The sequence below is a fragment of the Anguilla anguilla genome, chromosome 11 (assembly GCF_013347855.1).
Source record: "Anguilla anguilla isolate fAngAng1 chromosome 11, fAngAng1.pri, whole genome shotgun sequence".
Taxonomy (NCBI): domain Eukaryota; kingdom Metazoa; phylum Chordata; class Actinopteri; order Anguilliformes; family Anguillidae; genus Anguilla; species Anguilla anguilla.
In genome coordinates this window covers 4,903,628-4,930,899 of record NC_049211.1, presented here as the reverse complement: position 1 = coordinate 4,930,899, position 27,272 = coordinate 4,903,628, and the positions used below count along the sequence as shown (strand labels likewise).

Below are 27,272 nucleotides of genomic sequence, written 5' to 3'. Positions count from 1 at the left end.
TCCATAATATCCGTTGAGTTGATGGTTGATCTTCGATGGATTTTTGCTTTTGGGTGTGTCCCCTCTCATTTGCATGTTTGAACGATTTTGGAAACTTTCATTCATGCTCCAAAGTGTCCCAAAAATAATAATAATAATAATAATAATAATTGTGTGGCCCAGGGATGGTTGTGGCCCTAAACAACTGCTTTACGCTAGTTGTGTTTATGCCAGTGGCTGGTCCTGCTGTTATTAAATTGTACATTGAATTTAATCAAATCTTTATATTCAATGCACATGCCACTGGAATACAAATCTGATTGCTGTCTACTGTGGGAGTTATGTGTACCCAGGTTTTTAGAACATTTGACAATCCATTCCAGTCAATACATTTTAAAGTTAATAAATTGCATGTTCTTTTTAAATTTGTATTTTTTTTTCTCTCCAAAGCACAAACCTCTAACCCTATTACGTGGTTGTGTTCCATACCGACTGAGTACTGTGTGAAAAATCAATATTTAATCAGTGCACTATTTTGGCAACAGAAAGTTTTGCCGCCTTTTTCTGCTCCGGTGACAAATTTGGATGTACATGTATTCCCTTTTTCTCCAAAGCGATTTTTTGGTTCCAGTTTCCATCAATATTTTTCATCATAAAATACTTCTGTTAATGTTTTCTTGCATAAAACACCACCACATCAAATCATGTCAAGTCTTTATGGATGCAATTTATATATATAAAAAAAAAACCTTCAAAAAAGTCAAATCATAATGCAATTAAAGTTAATTGAATGTTTGAGTATCAATTAAATTAATTAAAGTTAATTTAATTAAAAAGTTAATAAAAAATGACAAAACTTGGATCAAAAGCTTGGTTCCACAAAGTTTTTTTTTTTTTTTAAATCCTCCGTAATAAAACAGTAAAGACCTTTAAAATTAATACAAATAAACTTACCATGTATGGACCATGCATGCAAGAGTAGTAGCAAGATCTGCATATTTGTGAGAGAGAGGCCAGATGAAGCGATGCAAAGAGCTAGACTGACGCTGAAGGAAAAACTCCAGAGTGTCACTGCAGTAGGAGACGCAGCAACCTGTTTGTCCAGCCATGGCACACAGGAAAGCATCCGAGTACACGCTTATCATAAGTAGCATTTTGTTCAAATCTGGCTCTTTGCCACTCTTTTTCTTTTCCTACCCATCACCCTCAATGCTTTTACAGTGCGACTTCACTTACACACACACACACACACACACGCACACATACACGGTGGTAATGTTTTTTTGTCAAAGGTACTCAAAATTCTGAAAGGTCAGTGTTCTAGAACTCCATTGCTTTGAATTACCAGCAGTGATTGTTACATCAGCATTAGAATGTTCAGCAAAGAACATTCTAATCCCATATGTGTAAGTAATAGTAATTTCAAAACAAATGTAAGTAAAATAAGTATCAATGAAATAATTAAGCATTCTACCCTTGCTTCTGTATTCAGAAGCAAGGGTAGAATGTTCTGTACTGTTCTGTACTGTTCTTTTTCTGAACATAATTACAAATAATTTAACTACAAACAGTTGTTCTGTAAAATATCAATCCAACAGTGAACCAGGTGTGATGATATTTTTAACTAAAAATATACCTCTATGTGATCAATGTACTTTATAACACATAAGCTTTAAAATGTATCCTAATAGAACTCTTGAGAGTGGACTGCTGGTCCAATATACAATGATGAGGTTAATGAAACAGAAACCTGTGAAAGACAATGTTAAGTTTAATTTTAACAAAATGTTTATTCTTGGGTTTTTAAATTGGAAATGTTGTCATCATTTACCACTGGCTGTTCCAGTGCGGGGAAAATAGTGAGCATTATAAACTACTTTTCTGAATATAAACATAAACATAAAGCATTTTACACCATTAAGTGGCTGATAAAATTTATAAGAGTTCTGGCGCCTCTTCCAAACCTGTACTCCCGCAGTCAGCAGTCTTTGAACCAAACCTGCAGCCAGGTGTCAGTCTTGCACAGCGTTTAGAAAGCTCCCAGAGAACAGCCTCTGTGGTTGGAGGCGATAAAAACTCAGGCAAGACGAGCTGGCAGCTCAGGAGATATGAGTTAGTAGGCCGTGCCCGTGGTTTTGTGGTCTGTGACGCTCGCAGTGAGACACGGCTTCGGTTATCTTACGCATCTCCCAGCAGCCAGAGCTGCTCCTTACTGCAGCAGTCCCTCTTCAGCAGCCAGAGGCCCATGTTGACCGCTCTGTGGTACTGGGGAAGCATCCTGTCTTCCTGTTTACAGTTGTGGACCCGGGTTGGGGGGGGGGGGGGGGGGGGGGGGGGTATATTATGATAGCAAAAGGTTTAAAAAATAAATAATAAATGTCGTGTAAAAATTTAAAATTGCTCAGTAGGACGGAGTGTAGCACAGTGGGTAGGGAACTGGGCTCGTAACCGAAAGGTCGCAGGTTCGATTCCCGGGTAAGGACCCTGCCGTTGTACCCTTGAGCAAGGTACTTAACCTGCATTGCTTCAGTATATATCCAGCTGTATAAATGGATACGATGTAAAATGCTACGTAAAAGTTGTGTAAGTCGCTCTGGATAAGAGCGTCTGCTAAATGCCTGTAATGTAATGTAATGTAATGGGCATATGCTCTAGCATATGTTGGTATTGACGTGTATCTGTGCATGTACCTGCTTACTGTACTGCAGTATTCTGGAGGACAGGCGCACTGGGGGAACGCACGAGGGACACCAGATTGACCGTTAGAAATGGGGATTCAGAAGGCCCCGTGCCATCATAACAGGGTACTGCAGTTAATGTGCATGTGGGCTCGGTCAGTCAATCTACTATGTTCATAATAAGCCTCTATGATTGCCTGGTTGGGAGGGACCACTGAGATAGACTGTATTACATTTAATATATTAGGTTTCATTTAGGCCTGATATATATAAAATGTAATACCCTCTATACGGTTATATAATATAGCTGAAGGACTTTTTTCTCTTTTTCTCTTTTAAAGTTTAAGTTCCCGCAGTCTGAGAGCCCAACTTTCACAGTCACCTTCACCCAGCTCTCCTCTTCCTCCTCCTCCTCCTCCTTCTCCTCCCTGCTTCTACCTTCTCAAATGGACCTCATCCTCTCTGAGCTGTTTCTGCCCCCCCACCCCCCCTTCACTTTTGATGTGCTTACCTTCATCTCCTTTAGTACGTCCTTTACCTCTGGCTAGTGTTTCTGCTTTTTACACACACACACACACACGCACACACACACACCTCTTTGATCTCTGATCAGAACTACAGCCCTGTCACATTTCTTCTCTTTCCAAAAAACACACGCATCTTAAAATACATTTTTACTGGTTTTCATTGCTAATTATACTGTATTATGTTTGAAAATAAAAAAACCCACGGAAGTCTGTTTGACCATTTCCCCATGTGATCAAGGCTAACGGCTAGATATGGTGTGAACTTGAATAGGATGAATCTACGCATGGAAATTGGTACTCTCTCGAACGCCCATTTAAAAACTACAGCAAGCAGTATAATAAGTGTATGAATCATTCAGCACCTTGTTCTTCATGAAATACTGCAATTAAGATGTTAGAATCTCCATTTTTCACCTTCCTCGTGTAGCTGATCCTGTATTCAGGGAAAATAATTACCTTGTCTTGGAATACAGCCAACAATTGTGTGAATCGTGTGGCCTACCAGATGGTATTCCATGTTCCAACTAATAGCCGTGTGTTAATAATAGTCTTATTAGGCGCTCATTTATCTTCATATTGTAGTCACAGAGCAAAAGGGTAGCAGGTAAGGTTTGCTTTGACCGTCTGGGTGGGGCAATAGGAGGACTGAGAGTAGGAAACAAAAAACATAATTCCAAGTCCCTGTGAGGTTCACTCCACATCTTTGACATGAATGGCCAGTGTCATATGTTTTTTATTTTTTAAATATTTTTTTTTTACCTGTCATCCTGTCATGTTGACACCCTGGGTGCCTGAGTTCCCATCCAAAAAGCTTGAATGGGGTTGTTCAGTGTTAAATCAACAGGACACACGCTATCAGAAGGGTTCCAAAGGGCTCCTCTGTGACTCCATGGAAGAGGTCTGTATAGATCAAGGGTTCTTTTGTCAGGCAAAATGGTCTGACCTGCCATAGAGGGGTTAAAAAGGGTTAAAAAAAACAGGTCCAGCTAGGGTGCTTGGGGTGGGTTAAAGGAATGACTTTCACTTGTGATGAGTCTTAAGACCCATGTGATAATACCTGTTATAACATATGCAACAGTTATATTGAATCAATTGTTTGGAATATGCATTGTAAAAAATGTTTTATAATATAATATGCCAGTGTTATGACATTGGCCATAAAATGTATGGGTCATCAGTATTTAAACTGGCATGTGTTCCTGATTAAAAGATTTGAGTAAGCGGAATAAGGAGTACAATAACATTGACATATTTTGTGGAAAAAGTTCTCACACCCTTATGAATACAGCCATCACCTCTCTGACATCATCAGTAAGAACAGGCAAGAATTCTAATAGAAAGTAGATTAAGGGAAGTCATTTTGCACAGATTAAAGATATCAAATAAGGTCACCATTACTGTCAGGGTAGTAAAAAGAAATTACTGGACCCGCAGAGCTTGCCAAAATACATATTTGAATTGGAATAAGAAAAGCTATCACACATAAAGGAAAGGAGGGGAGCTTATTCACCACAGGCAAAATTTTATTAATGAACTTAAAAAATGATGCACTGAAGGAATGAAGACGGTATAAAGTAAAACATTTGATCGTTTGTTTAACATTTCAGGCATATTTTTGGACGCATAATTCTGGTCTAATCTCACGACAGTCATTAGTCCTACTCTTAAAAATTAATTTGAAAAATTATCTCCATTTCAGTCTGATGAAAACAACTAGTCACACAGAAAATATTATCTGCGAATGATTGATATGTGGTTTAATTAGCACTCAAATTAAAACCAATCAGCAAAACTTTATCATTATGTATAACTAGACAATTTCTATGACAAGTTAATTTCTGGTATTCATCTTAATGCTTAGCATTTGAGTGAAAGTCACAATTTATATTGGGCCTACACCTACCCGATTAAACCTTTCTACACCTGTATACATGTAGGTAGTTAATCATTTGAACAATCATGTAAGAAGAGGCTTACAATTGACTCGTAAAATCCACCATTAGCAAATGAGAACTCAAAACCGCAGAAAAAAATATCCGAAGCCTGGTTTGTCATTAGCAACCTTCACAAGTTGATGTATTTTATAATGTTAAATATAATTTCCATTTTTGGAGAGTTTGGAGAGCTATCGGTGCAAACAATAACTGAAAAGGCCCTTCTCCCTACCACCATTTTGTAGTGCTCTTAAAAACCTATAAATATACATGCATTATCACTCTGTATAGCTACAACCCAATCAGACAGACTCACTTTTGCTCTCTGGTGCAGGAAGAGACCATTTAAATGGACAAAACAGATGGAAACATCTTCACTACTGAAACTATTAAAAGTAATGGAGCCAAAAAAAAATTAAAAATTCAACCCAATTACAGGAAGTAAATCAAGCAACAAATGCTGGAGTAATACCAAGCCGTTAAAGGGGATTGGTCCAACCTCGGTTTAACAAAAAACAGAAGTTGCCACACTATTCGCAACCAAGTTCATTTGTGTTTTGAGCTCAGTGTGTAATAAAGACAGCCTTTGTTGAGAGACGGTCACTGACGGATTCATAAAATAAGAATTCTATGCACCTTTCTCCATTGGAGACCTATTTACACAAAAAAAGTATTAACAGATGTTAGATACATAAACGTTACTAAATTAATAGTCATTTCCCCAGACAGTTTTGCTTTCATCTGCGCGGCATGTACAGTCGTGAATCACCCTATAACCCTAATGATTAAAACTGGAGCAAAAGAGCATCGCGATACATGAACAGGGCCATCGTATCATAAAAGATTTACTGATTCACGAGTGGAATTGATGTACCCCCTCCTTGTAATATTCCCTAATTAGATTGCACAAAGCGATCAATCAGACCACATAAATATGGACACCGGTAAACATCTCGAAACAGATGAGATGAGAGGAGTGTCGTAAAACTCAAGACACCTGACCAGAGCAGGAATGCTGGGATATATAGCTTTTTAAAAAATTGGACATTTCCTTTTCCCATTGCTCATCTCTCCCCCATGAAGCATTCAATCAATCAATCAATCAATCAATCAATTTTTATTTGTAGAGCGCTTTTAACAAAGGAGCTTTGTCACAAAGCAGCTTTACAGAGAACCGGCCCCCAAAGAGTAAGCCTAGGGCAACAGTGGCAAGGAAAAACTCCCTGACTGATAGCAGGAAGAAACCTTGAGCAGAACCGGACTCAGAGGGGGAACCCATCTGCCAGGGCCAGGCACCGGTTTGTTATGGAAGTCGATAGTGCATTCGACAGTGCCTTTGCTCAAGTTCCTTAAAAGATTTTCCAGGCCCCAAACAGCGCTCCCTCACCGTCTATATATCACCGAAGGCCATCTCCCCCATTCATCACACTTTCAACTGACAGTTTGAAATCTAGTTCAAGTGTATCCTTCCTGTCCTAGTTCATCCTCGCAGCCAAAAGCCTCAGAGTTAGCTCTCAAATCCTCTGTGTTGGTCGCATATACGTTGTCAAAAACATTCAATATCCACACGATTTCAGGCAGTTAACTGTGAAGCATAGCTGCTGTAATTAAAATTAAGATTTTCATCCAGCTGCTATAATCAATCATGACTTGCAGGATACACAGAAAATCCCCTGTTTGTAGTCTTTCAGCCCTGTTGGATACACATTATATATAACATATTTCATATTCAGCTTAAATGTGTATTTTTGTCCAGTATTTTTATACTTAAAAGGAAAACCATTCTTTTTTTTGGCTTATACGTACAGTATACAGTAATACTTAATTACTGATGGTCACAACGTCATTACCACTCGTGGTCATGATAATAACAGTGTTGAATACACTTTACATACAAAAATGGCTCTGAGAAACAACAGAATAAATAAATAAAGTTTTTAAGAGTACTAAACTTCTTTAAGCACAGCATTTCCACAGTTTGTGCCAGCGTTGTGTATATACACATCCCTTGATTATGAAAAACATAAGACTACGTGTAGATTCGGCCTAATTTGAGTGATCTTTCTCATTCACATCGCTTAAAGATTATATTTATAGCATGTTAGGGGCTTTTCCCCAAAAACATTGAAGGGCCATGGGTTTGCCCCTGGGGCGTAGCTTGAGAAACCCCTGATCTCGACAAACAAGGCTGAAGGTTATAAATCACCGGAGTTCAGACGTTCAGTCACAAAAGTACCGCGATCAAAAAAGTTTAAGGCGGTGAGATGCCTGCCAAGCCAATCAGCAGGAGTAGGCGTAGCGTAGGCTCACAGCACTGCCAGTGACTGCGGGAAGAGCGGGCTGGGAGGACCTGTGATCGGAATAAAAATAGGCAGCGACTCGTTTTTTTAACTTGCTAAAAATGTTATTATAGTGTCATCCCCATAGCTCGGATCCAAATGTTATTTTTCCTCTCGGCTGTTTTTGACCACAACAAAACATTCTTTTTTTTCTTTTTTTTTTGCAAGGGCCATCAAGCTAATTTTAACTTTAATCGAGCATGACGGCACAGTACAAATTTACACACAACCTTTTTATTTTCAGATCATTTGTAGATGAATTTCAGATCATTTCTTGATTAATTTCAGAGGAGTTTACAGCTCAATGTCTCCGTCTTGTTGGTGTTCATATAACAAGCGATTAAATCAAATGTAAAATAATAATTGTATTACATGGAATGTAACTTGATCGCATGAACCATTTCCTATATGCAATTACAGAAAAAAGGAACTGTCAATATATAGATATAGATACAACTAGTGTTTTCAAACATCACAAATGGAATTAGATAAGTTTATGCTACAAGTCTTTTCTGCATCGATCTTCCCCCTCATCTCATACTAAACATCTTCAGGTTTCCCAGCCATGAAATTTGACCAAATGCTACCCAGAAGAATTCTGAGGCCAAACTAGAGGTCCTAAAGCTGCCCCCCCTCCCCCCCCAAACTAGAGATCTTAAAGGGCAGAGTGAAACGCACAGCACCTCCTTCCTAAGATCAGTACCACAACCACAATGCTGCTGCCCAGTGCTGTCAGTCAGGGGCCATGAAAAAAACCTCACCCACTCCACCCCACCCAAACCTACCCTACCCTACCCTACCGTACCCTAACACACATACAATGCCCCTGCAGTGCAGGATACCAAAGAGAAAAGAACAAATGAACGTGAAGAGCCTGCACTCCTTTGGGGGGGGGGGGGGGGGGGGGGGAGGGGAAAGGTAAATATTTCTCCCCCCCTCTACACAGATGTCCAGTTTTCTCTCAGGAGGTAATGGCATTAAGGCCCCCGCTTAGCGCCCGTGCCTCACCAGGCCGTTGGGACGGCTGTGATTAATACGGGGGCTAAGTCCCGGGTTCTGGCAGAAGGAACGCTGCAGGGACCCGGTGTTCCCCCCCTGCCAGATGCCACCAGGCCGGGTCGTGAGGACACTCAGAAACAGCCAATCGTGCGCGTGTGCTCTACAGGAGCTTAACCCCCCACCCCCACCCCCCCACCGCCATTAAAATCAAACTAACTATGTGGAGGGAATGTTGAATTGTGGGGAAAGCGTGTGGACGTAGAGCTGAACCCGAATTAAAACACCAACAATGTGTTAATGGTGAGGACAGGCTGCAGAAGTGCCAAAAACATGAACAGTCCCGCTGCGCGGTGTAGAGTGCTTGTCGAATCCTTAAACGGGGGGGAATTTGTAGTTCAGAAACACACAGGGCGGCACAGTGGCTAGCGCTGTCGCCTCACAGCCAGAAGGTCGTTGGTTTGGATCCCGGCCGGGACCTTTCCGTGCGGAGTTCTCCCAGAGTCCGGGTACTGCGGCTTCCTCCCACAGTCCAAAGACATGCAGGTTAGCCTAACTGACTGATTAAATCGTCAGAGAATATGAGTGTGCGAGTGAATGGTGAGTGAATGGTGCCCTTGCAATAGATTGCTGACCAGGGTGTATTCCTGCCTCTTGCCCAGTGCATGCTGGGATAGGCTGGCCAGGACCTTGACCAGGAATAAGTGGGTATAGATAGATGGATGGATACAAACACATATAACACATACAAAGGTAACAATAAATACTTTTACTGTAAGCAAAATCACATGCAGTACACACTGCATGCAAGTTTTCTTGTGTTAATTGCTAATGGGCCAGGCCATTGGTCTCAAGTATAAAAGTTAGGTCAATATTAAATCACATTAAACATGGATGAGGTGTACAGATATAGTTAATCACAGAGTACCATGTACCACAGACCAGGCCTGTTAGATTACACTTTCTATGTCCTTTTGGCAGGCGGACAAGAACATCTTGACTCAAAATGATGAATAAAACAATAAAATGAATACTACAGTGACTTCATAGCAGGGATGCAACTGAATGTTAAAACTTGAAAGCATCTTTTGAAATTTCCATATCAGCAAAGTCAAAGTTTGCCACCCACCTTGAAGAGGGGTGGGCACAGTGTCTTGTGGGTGGGTGGTGAAATGAAAAACTAATCAGCCAATCAAATCCATTATCTGAATTTTTCTGGCACCAATCAGATTAGAGGATGGCTAAAACATAAAAAAACTTTCCAGGTTCTTTCAGAGATTTTGCGTATGGAGTCGATACTAGAAAAATCAGTGACTAAATATTCATGCTCACCTCCCTGGAAGATGAAAATTACATTGAGTAAATATTGCAGTTGCAGTAATACAATCAAGGTGAATGACACAACTCAAAACAGTGTTGTCTTTAAAAATCGGTGGCTAATTTCATTGTTTAAACGGTAACAAACTTCAGTTAGAGGGGTTAATGTGACTTAACGTGGCCTTAAATTTGATTTCAAGGTCCCAAGTCAGAGTATTGGGTACCTCTCTGGCCTCCATCCCGCTCCCACTGAACAATTCGGCAACTTTGAGTTTAAAATACCGTAGATCCTCCCCAGGCAGTACTGAGTACATAACAGAAAATGGTACTGGTGATATTTTCCCAGACGTCTATGCGATTAGTAGAAAATGCTAATTCATGAGAAAAATTACAAAGGAAAAGACATTGAAGAAAGGGTAGGAGTTGGATAGGAGGTACTGAATATTTCAAAGTGTAAAAGAAAAAAAAATAGAGGCTTGGTCTTTTGTGTGAGGACAGCCCAGCAGTGATGAGAGAGTGAAATTTGCATTGCCACAAATCAAAAAGAGACAAAACAGAAGCGCCAGGGACTGGATCAAACGACAAAGCTGACAGAAAGAGAAACAAATAAATTTTTTAAAATGCTGCATCACTTTTACACTGACCAAAGTGTCAGTGTCGAGCCCTATTCTAAAATATGCCCACCCTCCCTGTCTGTGACGTAGCATGTACTGACCAAACACATGCCTGTCTGTTACAAAAATGACAAGCCTCCCAAAATAGGATGTCTCAAAATAGGATGTCATAGAAACTATATAATTTATTTCCAATTACAAAAACAGTTCCCGTACAGAAATAAAATTGAGTGAACTACATTTTTACAAAGGATGAGGGCACAAGTATTGTTATTTGTCTTATGTACTGTACACAGGTTAATTATTCATTCTGTCAGGACCACTGTCATCAAAGTACAACTTTATTGACAATAAAGGCAATACAGTTATGTTTGGCGGTATGGCTCTGTTCTGGAGCTCTCCCGCCAACCACGCAGCCCGCGTGGATAAGGCCGGGAGGCCGGCAGCCAAACCCCCTAGAGGGGTACACACAGAACAGATCCAGCAGCAAAGCAAGTTCTTAACACATAGGGATGGAGCAATGCAATTTCTTAACACATAGGGATGGAGCAATACAAATTCTTAACACATAGGAATGGAGAAATGCAAATTCTTGACACATAGGAATGGAGAAATGCAAATTCTTGACACATAGGGATGGAGCTGGGGTGGTGGAGGGGATTTACAAAGCAACGTGCAGCAGCTTGCATGCAGGAGGAGCAGCCGAATAAGTAGAGGGAGGCTGTTTAAGTAGACCGCCCTGTTAGTGAATGTACTGTGATAGGCGAACATCACTCAGCTGAGCCATCAGCTGATTCAGCCGGAGCGCTTGACTCTCGTGGCCTGCCAGAACCACGCGATGCTCCATTTGTGAATGGAGTGCGTTCTGACTGTGTTTTTGCGTCTTAAGAGCATGTGGAGATCGATGCGGTGTGTGGGGCCACCACAGTACAGAACATATTGAGCAACGCAAGAACCAGACGAAGTTGTTATGGAAACGGGTGGGACTGACAACAGATGGTGCACCTGCTAGTGTATACGTAGTAAAAATGCAGGTTTGTTTCTTCCGAGAAGAGAAAACTGTAACGTGAGAACAGTCCTGACAGTCACTGGCGGCATGTTATAGCATTCCACATCGAGAGGTGGGGGGGTGGGGGGGGGGGGGGATTGGAGGGGGACTTGTGTGGGGGTGGGACTGAAGACGGATCGCATGATGTGAGCGGCGGCACCTAAAATGGTTCATTTTCAAAAAAAAAAAAAAAAACCTGAACAATGGTATTGAGTCATTGCCAGTTCCAACCCTTTCTTTTTGAGTGAATTAAGCACCGAATATGCTAATGTGCATCATCACAGGGGTGTGTGCTGCACAGGAGCCAGAGTACAGCGCTCAAGAGGCTTTTCACACGTTTTTTTGGAGGGTGGGGGGGGGATGGGGAAGAGAGAGAAAGAAAAGGAGAGCTGAACTCCAGGGTTAAGTGAGGCCTTTGAAGCCATGAGCGTGTGCTTAGCGCACTAGTTAAGGATGTTAACCACCAGCATTATGGTTAGCATTGGGTGTACTTTAAATATAATGCATTGGTTGACAAATCCAAATGCACAGCTGTAGGCTGTGGGGGAATGTGCCTTGCAAATGGAGGAGAAAAATAATGCAAATTAAAATAAAACTAAATACGATGCAAAACTAACTAACAAATCTAAACTAAATTAGACAGCAGAATTGAAACTAAAATACAAAACTAAATTAAAAACAAAGCTTATTACAGTCTTGATTCCCACATAGGGTTTTTTTGGGCATTGTTTAATGTTTAGCCACTCTAAAAACTTTCACCCCTTTGCTCTGACTTTGTCTATAATTGCAACAGACACATCCCCAGAGGCATGTAAGGCTTATCATGGACTCTCGCTCCCTAACCTTCCTAACTGATCACTCAAGACAGCCAGAATTAGCCTGCGAGTGACAGGCTGAACTGAGGAGTTCCAGTGGACTGATACAGCCCCTTGTGAAAAAGGGACTCATTGCTGCTTTTTTCTGTTGTTTGTTTCGTTTGTTTGCTTTATACATCCCCTGGGCACGGACCCGTGAAGAGATTGACGTCCAATCTGTTGTGACTTCTGTGGATCAATGATCCAGAGGCCGTCAGGGAGGAGGAGTCTTTATCCTAAAAAACCCGGGCTTGGATCAGCCAGAGAGCTGATTGGTTATACTCACGGGGATATGGAATTAGCCTCATGAACGTAGCCCCGGAAACATACCGCACGTATGTGTGCGAACGCGGAGGCTTCACGCTATGCAAAGTCGATTTTGTGCATTATTGTGTTCTAAAATGTGTCACCTGAAATTCTTAACGAAATGCAAACGTGAGCTGCAGTGTCGAGTGTCACAGCAAGGGGGCGCTATATAGCAGGCAACAACAGTATGCAGCCGTCTTCTTCCATTTCTGCTTCCTTGCGCTCAGTCATTTCACAAATGTCCTGGATCACCCCCCTTGAGGGCACCACCACGCCCACAAGGAACGAAAGGACACATGTCGAGCGTGTGTACAACCAGGACGTGCGTTCGCAGTGTGCCGGCTTGGCGGTGTCATTTGCATTTGCGTACTTTACGTAGGGCGTGTTTCCGGCCTAGCAGCAGGCTAATCCCCTCCCACCCGCCCAAAGGGATCACAGAGCTTCTCCACCCTAGCTCCCCAGTGGTGGAACGAACTCCCCGTCCCTCTCCGAACCTCCCCCTCACTACCCATCTTCCGCCGTGGCCTGAAGACTCATCTCTTCAGACTATACCTAGACTAACCACCACCATGCTGTATATTTCACTCTAAATCTCCCCCCCCCCACTTGTTACATGTTGCCCCATCCCAGCACTTCTTGGTAATTTGTATTTGTCCTAATACTGTAGCTTATTCTTCTGCCTAGTTGGCTTTGCAGAGGTTAGGTCCGAATAGCGTTCACTGTGTGAACTAAACTGTGTTCTTGGCTAGAAATTGCTGTACAAAATAAGTATTATACCTTACTGAACCTGTGTTTAGCAGTTGTCTATGACCATGAAATGCACTTTTTGTACGTCGCTTTGGATAAAAGCATCTGCCAAATAAATGTAATGTCTAATCGGTATTCCGTCTCTGCGTTTCTACCGTTAGACAGCCAATGCCATGTCACCCGTACAGTTTCATGTGCAGCTGTTCAGCCATTTCATTGTTGGCATTACATATTTTATACAACACGTAAGCCACTGCTGGCGGGTGTTTAAGGTCAAAAAGCAACTTGGTCTTGTCTAATCAAAAGACTTGTAGCCCCCCCCCCATCGTCTGCCCCCCCTGTAAATTATGCTATTGAATAGGGGCTGGCAAAAAAAAAAAAAAAAAAGAGTTCTTGAGAAGAGGAGTGGAGTGGACAGGACAGAAGAGATGGAGGGAGAGACAGATGAGGTGCTAGAGAAACCCTGGAAGGATGACAGAAAACAGGAGAAGACAAATTAACGGTCAGGACAGGTCAGGGGGGGTGGGGGAGGGGGGCAGCTGTTGAAGCCGTTTTGGTCTGAACTCAAGGTCTAGCCGCCCACCTCTTTTGGGAGGTGTACGGGAATGAACCTTACCACCAACAAGCAAGCAAGCAAGCTTGTACACGTTGTACTTTTACATTACCAAGCATAAATGAATGAAGCAAATAAAGCCCATGGCAACGGTGATTTTTGTTGACTCAGAAAAAGCCTTCCACAATTTTGCTTTAGTGGGATTCTAATGCAAAAAGGACGGTGAGATGCATACGTGAGTTTTTAAAAAGCGGCTGAAAAAAAAAAAGTAAATATAGCGTGGCATACTATCAGTTTGCTAGATATACAGTCAGCAAGAAAGACTGCCTAACTAGCTGGCAAGCAGGAAACTGGCTTTCATTTGAGTTTACTGTGTTACTTAAAATCGGTACAAATAAAGATAAAGTGAGCGTATTCTCCATTTGAGCAGCCGAAATCTGATGACTGGTTTGCTCAGCTGGACAAACGCACATCAAAGTGTTGGGCCCAGCTATCATAGGGGGAAAACTGCAAAGCAGTTTTAAAGTGGTTTGATGTGGAAAAAATATGCGTGGAAAAGGGCCAAATATTGAGCCCTGTCACACCCCTGCTAGTCCTTATAATAAATGAAGCCTGCGCCATTTCGTTTATTTGCGTTAAACGAATGAGTAAAGCATTGTTCCGTGAGGTGCAATTGCACACGCTTGACCAGGGAATGCTGTACATTTGTCATATTTCAACACGTGGTAATTTATATTTGTCCTTATATTGTAGCTTGTTCTTCTCCCTAGTTTGGCTTGGCATAAGTTAGGTCAGAATAGTGTTCACTGTGTGAACTGAACTGTGTTCTTGGCTATAAATAGCTGTAAGAAATGAGTATTGCACCTTATTGAACCTGTGTTTTGTAGTTGTCCAATGACCATGATGTGCACTTTTGTACGTCGCTTTGGATAAAAGCGTCTGCTAAATAAATGTAATGTAATGTAATGTGACAGCGCACAGTAGATACTTACACGCCGCAGATTATCTCACCAAAAAAACATCTCTGAGAAGTAAAAGGGGAAAAAATAATATATGTGTATTCTACCTATTCCCAGTCAAATTGCGATGCAAGTCTTCCTGTCCTGCAGTCTGGCAGTGAGATTCAGCTCCCAGAGCCCAGCTCCATCTGTTAAGGGCTCCTTCGCGTCTCTCTCTGTCAGACAGGTGTGTTTTTTTTTTGCCAAAAATACGAGACGCAAGGTGGCTGGGGGGTGCCAGGTGAGCCGGCCTGTTGTGACGGGAACCGTCAAACTGAGACTCTCGAGGGGGGGGGGGACTGCAGAGAGAGCCAGGGAAGTCAACCGTCTGGAAAAGGCCTCCAGTAAAGCAACAACAAAGACGTACAACTCTGGCTCAGTATACTGGCTCAGGATCCATCACAGTTTTAATATATGGGAAAAGTGCTGTTATTATTTTTGGTGAAACCAAAATGTATTTTTTTTTTAAATACCCTTTAATGAAAGCGGAGAATCTGCACTTTGGCCACACGCAAATTGTTTTGAGTACAAATCTAAAAATTTTGGAGTACAGAGCCGAATCAAGAAAGAAATATATTTTGGTCCCAAATATTTTATGGAGGGCGCTGTATATGGTTTGGGTTTAAAGGTAATCATGTGAATTGTTCTCACATCCCCATCCTTTCTCTGTGTGGTGCGTATTGTGTCCGTGTTCAAAGTTAGCTGAGTTCACTTTTAAAACTGTTTTTAGCCTCTATATATTTATTTATTTATTTTTTTTGGGTGGGGGTGGGGGGGGGGGGGGGGGGGGCATGGTAGTCAGTGTGGCCATTACTGGGATGCAGAGCTAGCCCTAGGGTTTTTCTGAGTCTTAATAAGAATGTTGTTGTGGCCCCAAAATCACACAATTGAATAGTATTGCCCAGTGGTGGCCGTGTCTCTATACGATGGCTGTTCATGCCTTTGAAGGATGGATCCTAATTCAACTGAACAGGGAAAGTAAACTCACTCAAAATAAAATGATTCACAACTTCTGAAACCAGAAAGCTCTCCAGAAAAAAACTTCAGATAACCTCATGAGCAGGATATCCTTCTGATCATAAATAACTTTTTTTTTAAACCTGTTGGATGGACTTCAAGCGGAGTGGAAACAACCTTATTTTCGTTAAAGTCAGAGTATTGATTTTTGTGGGGGGGCATGACAGGTAAGCATCACTTAAAAAGAGTTCAACTACCAAAGCATGCAAAGAACACTGACTTTGCTCAGATGTGCACGACATATTTTGAGTTCATTCTTCTTCCTGCAGCAGTGAATGTTTGAGGAACTGAATCCAGCCCAAAGAAAGGGGCTGCCTGGGGTCATTTTTCCATTGCCTGTTATTTTCCAAATCCATGTTAAACCAAGCGGAAAATGCCACTGATGTCACAAACTGTGGAGGGAAAAACTTGTTAGGGTTGTTAAAAAAAATAAAATAAAAACATTTACTTGTTGTCCGTTGCAGTATGACTAGTGTACATGTACATATTTGCTTGATCCACCTGATTTTGACCTTGCCCAAAAAAAAAAAAACATAAAGCTACTCACATTTAAACACCCATGGCTCCTAAAACCATGAAGCTGTAGCCAGCAATATCTATCTATACCTATGCATCGCCAACCAAAACGAAAGTTCACACTCCTTGCAGAAGTTATGAAACATTTTCTTTGAATGTTCATTTTGTAAGCAATCCAATTATTTATGACACATACTGTTATCCTTTCTTTGCTTGTTTTAAAGATTACACTCATTTGCACAGCATGTGAAGTGTGCACTATACATCACTACTATTACAATGCCCTCAAATTATGTGTAATAACCTCATTTTGCTTCTGTGAAAATACGCCCGAGAGATTCATTGCTGATTTAGCGAAATCAGTAGCTGTAATAAACATTACGGGTCATAAACTGGAAGTTTTTTTGTTGTTGTTGATATAATTCTGTGTTTTTAATGGGAAGCTAGGGATGTGAATACCGTCTTATCAACTGACGTGTGTGCTTTGCGAAAATATCAAGCAGTTGTGTGTAAACTGCATGTTTTATAAGAAAAAAAAAATACATTTAATTAAATCAAAAGTACAAGCATGTAGCAATGCTGTTTAGAAGAATGGCTATAACATAGCATATGGTATGTCGTTATTAAGTAACGAAAGTAAGTAAATAATAAGAGCACATTTTAATGGGAGCTTTTAAGTAGCCTTTGCTGTTTCCTATGTCAAAAGTTACTCATATTGTATTTTCGATGTGGAATTTGAAATTAATGGGAATATGAGTGAACACTGTTAAGACTACTGTACAGTCATTTTGTATATGCCTGACACCATCTGGAAAGAATCTGCTTCATTCACCTTCTTCAAGTGTAAAACAAAGTAAAAATCAGTTAAACACTAAATAAAATGACATGCAAACTTTTGTTTCTCATTTTAAGACTTTATTTAATGATTTTAATTTAAAGTCAGGCAGACCACACATTGACTGTCTGTCTACTGGATCTGCAAACAGCACTTCTGGCCTCCACTTCAAAACTTTGACCCACGTACTTATAAAAATAAATGAATACATAAAGCAATAAACCTCGAGTTCATTGTCACGTGCATTTATCAATTTAATTATTCCTGACAGCAGACATTTTTGTGCACTGTTGTACACGATCTTCGTTGCATGTGTGCTGGGTGGATAAAAGTTTAACAATGGTCTCTACAAGTATAAATGTGTATGTATGAAACAAAGTTCTTCTTGCCCATTGCTTGCAAAATGAAGTCAAGACTTGTCTATTCAGGTAGTTGACATACACTGTTAAATGCTTTCCTTACTGCTTGCTTAATTTCTTGGTGTGTCTTCATTCGTCTGTAAGGCCAGTAGCATTGGTTTTTCATTTGTCTTCATTTTTTCCAAAGGAAGGCTATAATGTTGCTGCGAAATAAACATGGAATTGCTCGCTTGAATGTCTGATATGTTTAAACACTGAGTATGTAATGAGTGTTTTAATTTCCTCTTTTTTTTACCATTCACTCTTATTCTTTATCACTCAGTTTGTTGTTGCTTCAGCATGCATGCATAGACAATTATCCAGCTTATTGTCAAGAGAGAGAGACCTCTAAAAAACTAAAAACTTTCACCCACCCAATTAATCGCACATTTCACCACGATACTGTACATGTGATTGAATAAAACATGGATGTTTTAACCAAATCAACTGAGTGTCTATATAAAGGCCTTCTTTGTGTGCTTCTCAATACCACGTCTGTGTTGTCGGCCTTGTTATATTCAAATAATAATATATAGTATAGTATAATTATTACTGACATGTGCACCAAATCTGACTGACTGTATGTTATGCTGGAAGATTTAATGGACTGAAACCAAACCCTTTTGAACACACTGTATATGCTGTATGATAACTGACATCTGAGTTCAAATATACAGCAACAGCTTTTTACCATAGACTGCATGTCTGTGGTCTTCCTCTGACTCCACTCTGCGAGTTCAGCTGTAACCTGTGGTGTGAGAAGAAGCATCTGGCGACACCATGTGTTTCATGGGAGTACCTGCACTCTCCCTAATTGGCAAAGGGGTTTGCACATTAATGTGCCTGAGGATAAATACACATGCCAAATTAGGGAGGGAATTGGATATACAGAGCCTCATGTTGGGCACAAAAAATTAAATAAAATAATAATAATTATGATAATAATAACTTAAAGGTTACATCCCAGTTTCATTTCCCAGATAGGACACTACCATTGTGCCCATGAGCAAGGTACTTAACCTGCATTGTTTCAGTATATATCCAGCTGTATAAATGGATGCAATGTAAATTCTATGTAAAACAAAAAATTGTGTAAGTCGCTCTGGGTAAAAGCGTCCGCTAAATGTCTGTAATGTAATGTAATAATAATAATAAAATAAATGAAATGTTTAAAGATCTTCATATAATAAGGGCACATCTCCATACAGTACAGTCGTTTCCAGATTTGGCTTTTTTTCTCTTTTCCCTGAGTAATGAAATATTTTCAGTTTCTCACCTGGTCGTAAAGGAAACAAACAAAAAGCTGCTATCACTACGTGTAGAATAGGAGCTCTAGTTTTGAATTTATCAGTCATTAAAATTGTATACGAAGAAGCATTTCTGTTCACCAGATAGCTACTCCTGTTTGAGCAACATCCATGTAAGTAACATGTATACATTTTTTATGGCCAACGAGATGAATGAGTTTCTCTGCACAAACTTTCAATGTTAATAAAACCTGTTTTATTCCTGTTGATGTACTATTTATCATTATTATTTACTGTTTATTATCTCTATCATATGTGTTTTCTGTTCTTGGACAACCTGGATTCATTAACATTTGTCCTCAACTTACAGAATTTTTTGGTTCCATAACCTTGAGATCACGGCTCACTTGTCTCGTGATCATGAGAAAACGAAAGTTGTTTTCTCGTGATGATGACTTGTCTTGTGATCTTGAGATTAAAAAAATAAATAAAATGTTTTCTCACAATCAGATCTGAATGCACAGTGATTGTGTGACATGTACTGGGGCTAGCCTATGCTATGCTGGCCTATGATAAACGAGTGCATTTGACTTTTGCCTTTACCAGAGACTTACGCAGGTAGAAAATGTGTTCAGTAGTGTCACTCTCGAGTCACTGTCATGGTTCTAGCTACAGCATAGAGGTAAACAACCTGTACCTACACAGAGTGTAACTACCTGTACCTACACAGAGTGTAACTACCTGTACTTACACAGAGTGTAACTACCTGTACCTACACAGAGTAACTGCCTGTACCGACACAGAGTGTAACTACCTGTACCTACACAGAGTGTAACTACCTGTACCTACACAGAGTGTAACTACCTGTACCTACACGAGTGACTTCAAGAAATAAACTGTACCAATAAACACTAGATACACACTCAACATAGTTTAAAAACATAACTAAATAGTAAACAGAATTAAAATGAGGGCAAAGTAGCTATTAAGATATGTATTACAATAATGTATGCCTGAACATTTATACTTAACCTTGACTCAGTGTTAATTGCAAATGGTTTTTTTTCTTCATAATCACAGTTCAGTGGTCACCGAAATTTATGGACAACGTGTTTGCACAGAAATGAAGTATTTACATTGCTATTGCACTCACAGAGGCTATTAAAAAAAAATTGGTTCCGTCATCTCGACATCACAAATTATCTCATGATCACAAAAAAAAAATTATTATAATAATAATCTGGGCATGATCTGGGCATAGCAAAAGTTGTTTTCGCATGATCGCAACTTCTTGAGGTTACTCTATGTGCATGTTTACCTCAATGCTGTAGCTTCCATGAACCACGTAAGTAGCTTGAGGGTGATACTACTGTAATATTCAGTTCATCAATGAAAACAAGTAACAATTTGATTTGATTTATAGGGCCATACAGCCTGCATCATAACTTTCTTTAAAAAAATGGCCATATTGTCAAAAATTATACATTGCCAATAATTTTCAAATGAGTATATTATTATTATTTTTTAAATTCTCCTTTCTGAAACAAGACAGAAAGGAGAATAGCACTGGCACTAGAATAATGCTGTGAAGACAAGAGAATCATTTTTCTAAGATTGTATTTTCAAAGACAGAGCCATAAAGGATAAAATCAGTTTGAAAAAGGAACCAAATTCATGTATTTGATGGTTATCCTATACGTTATCTGAGTTTTGCGAATAACACAAAAGTGGTGATTAATGTCATTTGGTTTATCATGAGCAGCCTGACGAGTGGATATAGCAGGAAAACACATTTACGGTATTTTTAAAACCAGAAGTTTATTTCATTTTATTTTTTTTCAAGAACGTAGCCTCTGAGTAACTGTTACTGTTAACGGCATCTCCAGCGCTCTCGCTCAGATGTAACACACTGAGGCGTAAAACGATAAACAAAAAAGTTGTCTGGCCATGAAGCGACAATTTATCCTGAAGGTGCTGTGTAGCCGTAAACACAATAATAAAAACATCGGTTTCTTAAGATTCCAGAGCGTATTATAAAAGGAACTTAATTCAACAAATGAACCCCAATACTTGAATTCCGACCATCGGTCTCCTTATCCGGTGCAGTATGTGTGGTCAATGTACCTTTCACTCGATGGGGAATGATGTCCAGTATGCAGAAATGGCAATCCCAAAATGACAGCAGACCATAAAACTTGGGTTTGGTCCATTTTAAACAGCATTTTAAACAGAAAATTGTAAAACGAAATAACTACACAATTATCGGTCGTATTGCTTTAATTACTTTCTTTTATCGTTAACTCTACTGAACCCTCTATAATTACAGCAGTGTTTTCTGAAATTATAGAAAAATCTTGGTATTCTTAGGCGGAAACTGCATTGGCATAACGTAAGTAGTATTGTGGCGGTCTGTAGTATTGTGGTAGTCCAAAAGAGAAAACAAAATAACAGTTTTAAGAAAGGGGTTCTTTACTCAGGTAAATGATGACAACTAAATGGTGAATTGAAATTCTCATTGACAAAAAAACAACTGGATGGATGGACGGATGACGAAAGTGCAAAAGAGTAAAGAGGAAAGCAAAGAATAAAAGATGCACCTTATATAGGGGCCAGCTGGCAAACATAGAAAAACATAACAGCCCCAGGCATACCTGACATTATTACATTTGGAGAAAACAGTGAAAGCATTCATTCGGAGGCAATGTTGCTCATTGTGAGTCTGCTCTCCTGGGAAAGAAAATGGAGTCACGATACCGAGTCACCAGAGAGCCACTCAAAATGATTATACTAGCCCAAGTTTTTCATTAGTAGCCTCAGAAATGGTGAAGTGAAATCAATGTGGGATACTCACAGTGGGATATATTTGTTGCTCAGGTCTTATATATATATACTATACAGTACTTGATTTGTTTCATTTTTGGATCGAATGAATCCCGACTTCTGTTGCCCCCAGTTACTAATTATCAAAAAATAAACAAACCAATGAGTTAGGGGCTTCTACGGCAGCCTCGATGGTTCTACTGCCACATGTGCTTAGCTCAGCGTTTGCATACCCACCACAGACCGGGCAATTAATTGTTGTCCCCTGTAGGGAACATGAGTCTTAATCTCATGAACACATTGTACCACAGTGAAACCCACACTACCAGGGACATTCAATACAAAATAAACATTTCAGAAAATATTTTTACTGCAACATGTTTTTCCTCACCCAACACACTTGCATTATGATACATAATAAGTTTAAATACTAAAACTTCTTATGTATCTGTTGGGTCTCTGGGGGGGTATAGAAATGTTCTATGATTGGCCAGTTCAGCCAGTTGCTTTGCCATTGAAATGAACACTGTTTGCATATTATCCTTCAATGCTTCACGAGCTGTGCTTATTTATATCTTGTCGTGGGACGGTTTATCAGTAGTTGCCCTGAAATAGCTTGACAGATTCCAACGCTTTATTATGCATCAAATTTTGTGATTCAGGGGCCAAAATTCATACATTATGCACTTATCGTCCTGGTGGGAGTAAGAGAAGGGATGACTGTTCTGAAACGGTAAATATAGTACGCTGCATATCTTCGGACCCTCTGAAACGGCACGATTGCGCGAGGATTTACGGGAGAGGCAGAGCGTATTTCAGTTCACTCAGCGACAGGGTGAACGTATTGGCGTTCGCCGTTCCCAAGGTCCTCTCTGTCAGAAAGTACAAAAAAGGCATTCGAGCTGGCGGCGCCCCCTCCCGAGACAAGCTTCCCTGGATCAATGAGTCGGAAGGTAACTTTGGAGAGAGAAAGTAGAGGAAGCAAGGGCGGTCAGGCTTCTGACTCATTCCAGATCAAACTCCTGCCAAGAGTAGATATTTTTTTGGAATGTTTTTTTTTTTTCCCCCCAAAAGTTAGTGTTCTAGCTTTCTTCTGATAGTGTTCTAATTTTAACATTCACCGTTGAATAAATATGCAAAGCATGATTAAAACAGGTGCATCAACTTATGAAATGCTATTTGGGTATAGACATATGGCGATCCAAATTGAAAATATACTCCCTAAATCCATTAGTTTTCAACAAATCGACTGCATTGTTTTGCTTCTCAACGCAATTCTGCCTTATTTCTATGACTATTATTGGTTTGACCCTTTGAAGAGTACATTTTTCAAAATTCTAGAACTCCATTGCATTCAGTCACCAGTAGCGATTGTGACATCAGCATTGGACTGTCCAGTTCAGAACATTCTAATCGCACGTTTTGAGTTCTGACATCTTAAAGGGCTAACCTCTGCCATGCTGTCTTCATCTGTGAGTGACCCCGCAGGGGGGTAAAGAGGTGTGGTCTCGAGGACACTGAGACGATTGGCTGTGTGCTCTACGAGAGTGAGCCAAGCTCTAGAACAGAGTTGTGCACTCCTATGACCCGTCAGCTCGGTCTGATTATTTCAGTCCGTTCGATGCTCGCTGTGACATAATCTCTTCTTCCAGGCACTGCGGGCCGACTTGAGTACAATCACCTGCCTTTCACTGTGGGCCCGCAAACAAGCTAATGAACCTGGTCTACATGCCAGCTGTACCCAAAGCTATGCTAGCCATCCTGTTGGTAACAGGAAGTCCACAACATTGTCCTCTGAAGCCTGTTAGCTTTATTTATGGAACTGAGTGCATAGCTGCTGTGCTTTTGGGTCATGTCCCTACCTCTCAATTCTCATCAGATCTCTTCCGCGGAAGTTGAGCAATGGCGCCACCTGTCTGCAAATCAGTTCAGTGATCACACTGCGGCCTTTGCGTTTACTGGGTGGATAAACAAGTACAGTAGGCTTTGAAAAGGCAAAACTTCTCTAACTGCTCACAGATAGTAAAAATAATGTGCATAAACAATAAATAGCGTAAATAATTTCAGTAAAGCAACTGAAATTAAGGATGAGTTTTTAGTAGATGAATGATTTGACTTTTCATAGTCAACCTTGGTTGCTGCAAATGCATATAAAAACACTTGCACAAAAAATGAAACAAAATGAATAAATCAAGCAGAACAACACATTATGTTCATGTAATGAAAGCTGAAAAAAAAATAGTCAAATTGGGAGGCGACATCATTATGTTATTATGTTTAATGCATCATCCTCAAGTTGAAGTATTATGGAAAAGGTGTCATACAGCCTAACGTCATACTGGCCAGTGCTCAGTTTGAAACATGACATCAGAACACTGTCAAACGCAAAAGGATTCCGAGTCGGATGATTGGTTCATTCAACAGCCTCCACTGCGAAACCCAACACAGTGTTTCAAAGTTTGCAAAATCATCGTCAGTGCACTCTCATGTTTACTGTGTGCTAAGCCACGGGCCCTCTGCCTCTCAGGATGTCCATCGCCGCTAGATTCCCTCCCACATTTTATATTCTAACAAGGAGAAAAACAGGTAAAATACCTACAACGGTATCCATGCATATTTGTGATCAAGTAACGCAATTCCTCCCAACCACACACACACTCACACACACACACACACACTCTCACACACACACACACACACACACTCTCTCACTCATCCAGTCTGCATTCTTGCGAGGAACATGCCCGGAAGGGAAGTTTCTTTTTTTAAATTAATTAATTCACCTATATTTTTCTCCTAACGTACATGTCCGGTGAATCACTCTTTTTAAATTTTTTTCTTTTTTCTTTTTTTATTTAATTTTTTTTTAAACGTTGTCATCGCTGATATTGGGAGGAAAGAAAACAAACAAAACCAAGAAGAAAAAGAATAGGGTACCATGCAAAAGGAGGTGAAGATAGACATTCAGCAGTTTATCTTGACCCCCCAGCTACTGTACAGTAACATGCACTGTTCGTAGTCGGCCAGTCAGGACACTGACAAGCTTCTTTTTTTTTTTTTTTGGTAAGGTCGGAAGATGCATGTGATTCAGAGAAGTATGATACAAAATATATTACATATGTACCTCCAACTAGTGTTCCCTCATTTTAATATGTTACATATGTACCTCAAACCAGTGTCCCCTCATTTTAATATGTTACATATGTACCTCAAACCAGTGTTCCCTCATTTTAATATATTACATATGTACCTCAAACCAGTGTTCCCTCATTTTAATATGTTACATATGTACCTCCGACTAGTTCTCCCTCATTTTTTATTAAATCCTTAGAGTGACTAAATCTATTGCAGAATACAGCAGTCATATTTTTCTTGGTAAATCTGTGTGTTATGTATTAACATAGTAATTATATTTATAACATGTCTGTGTTTTCACTCCCTGTAAATTTTGTATGTATATATGTATATGCGCATATACACAGACACACATATATATTTTACTGTTTCCTGCTTGTGTTCTAAATTTGCATATCTTGAAAAGTGATAGGTCTTGGATATCAAGAATTTTTTTTTTTTTTTGTTTGAAAGAAAAAATAACGTGGTCTTGCTGACCATCTTGGAACCATACGTCTGTAGCCCAGGTCCAAAACGTGGTCTGTGGATTCATATCACGTCCTTTTTATATCCTTTTTTGTGCCATTCTTTCCCCAGCCAAAGAAAACTATAAGCCTCCTCATTGTCCTTCTGTAATAGTGTTTCGTCTTTACTTATTGACAACTCCACTCCCAACGATTCCTTCTCCCAGGATACGTTTTACCTTCGAGAAAATGCGAACTGCGTAAGAGTCATTTCTTTCTCTTCGGTTCACGATTAGCTTATCCTCAATGGTAGCGATATAATTCAGTACACGTTGCTTTTTTGTTTGTTTCGTTTTTTTTGTTTGTTTGTTTGTTTGTTTAGTATAGTTTTTTTTGGGGGGGGGGGGGGAGCAGTTACCAGAACAACGGAAAAGCTTATCCTTTAGATTCAGCGGCGCTTCGTAGCGTCCCGTCCCGTCTCCTCCATGCCAGTAGGGGGCGCTCCAGGGGCTCGGGAGTGGGTTATAAGGAGGAGATCTTGACGGTCTCGTGGGTGTAGGCGCCCGAGCGGGAGTTGCGCAGGATCCCCGGGATCGCCGGAGAGGGCGGCAGGCTCTCGTCGGGAGTGTTCGCCGGAGGGGTGGGGATGCTGATAATGGCGGCGGTGAAGTCCCTGTCGTCACAGTTGAACTTCAGGTCCTCGGTCCTGGCGTTTAGACTGGAGCGGCTGCACACACACACACACACACACACACACACACACACACACACACACACACGCGTGTACACACATACGCATGTACGCACACACACATACACACACAAACACACGTGCATACACACACGCACAAACATGTGCACACACATGAATGTACACATACAAATACACATGCACGCACACACACACACGCATGTACGCACACACACATATACACACACACACGTGCACACACACGCACGCACACACACACACACACACACACACAAAGAGCGCATAGTGCTTTTAGTCACTTCAGTACAATACAAAATCAGCATATAGCAAGATCAGCACATGATCTAGACATAAAATAAGTTGTTATCTCGAGATCATGACTAGACTTAACTCGCAATATCGGTATAACAAAAGTTGTTTTTGCATCACGAAGGACAGACTCAGGCAGAGATCGTGGTATGTTAGTCAATAATAATAATAATAATAATAATATACAACGTCGAAGTTTCTACCTGGAAGTCAGTCCCTGGTTCCTACCTCAGTCAGTCCCTGATTAAAGTAAAATGTAAAGCGAGCAGGGTTGGGCTCCCACTGCAGTAAACCACAGAAGAAGACACGGGGGGCAGAGTGACAGGCGGGCACCACAGAAGAAGACACGGGCGCATCCTGACCTCTGTGCACTGCCGGAGGACTTCTGGATCTGCAGGGTGTCCAGCTCCTGCACGCTGCCTCGGCTGACAGACACGGTGGAGTTGGCCAGGCGAATGGCTCTCCTCTTGGCCCGCCGGGGGCAGCAGGAGGTGGAGAGCCCCTGCTGGCTGGAGAGGGAAGTGCTGCGGCTGGTGCGGTAGCCCACCGACTCCGTCATGCACATCTCGCTGTAGGTCAGCTCGTCCGTGAACTCGTGGTTCTGAAACGACGCGCGACACGCAAATCTCTCTTGAGGGGTCGACAGATTCGGCATTTCGCAAAACTGGACGACATTGACATGCAGAACTGGAAGCATAATGGGGGGCTGGGGGGGGCTCCTCAAAACCGATGTTGGAGCATGGAGGGGGTTTTCGTTGGACTAGGGCACCATTTGAATTAATTGCAAATTACCGGCAGATTTCTTCAAACGATTACTCAGACTGGACTTCACACTGTCTGGGCGGGACCATAGATGTATAAATCATTTCAAAAACCCGTCGAGACCCGAACGTCTGGCCGCCCGCCTCTCGTATCTCACAATGGCGTCAACTCCCCGAACCGCCCGCCCA

General features: G+C 40.8%; 2 protein-coding genes across 2 annotated transcripts in view; one reads left to right on the top strand and one right to left on the bottom strand.

Moving 5' to 3' along the window:
- LOC118207890 (plexin A3) overlaps window positions 1-27,272 on the top strand; it is a 591,709-nt gene that overhangs the window by 128,340 nt on the left and 436,097 nt on the right. The gene's annotated exons all lie outside the window — the stretch shown is intronic.
- The window catches only part of kcnd1 (potassium voltage-gated channel, Shal-related subfamily, member 1), a 76,569-nt gene continuing 75,003 nt past the window's right edge, over window positions 25,707-27,272 (bottom strand). The window contains exons 5-6 of the mRNA XM_035382070.1: window positions 26,685-26,923; window positions 25,707-26,028 (exon numbers count right to left, since the gene is read on the bottom strand). Coding sequence (XP_035237961.1) covers window positions 25,824-26,028; window positions 26,685-26,923 — 444 coding nt within the window. The 3' untranslated portion in view covers window positions 25,707-25,823. The remainder of the gene's footprint in view (window positions 26,029-26,684; window positions 26,924-27,272) is intronic.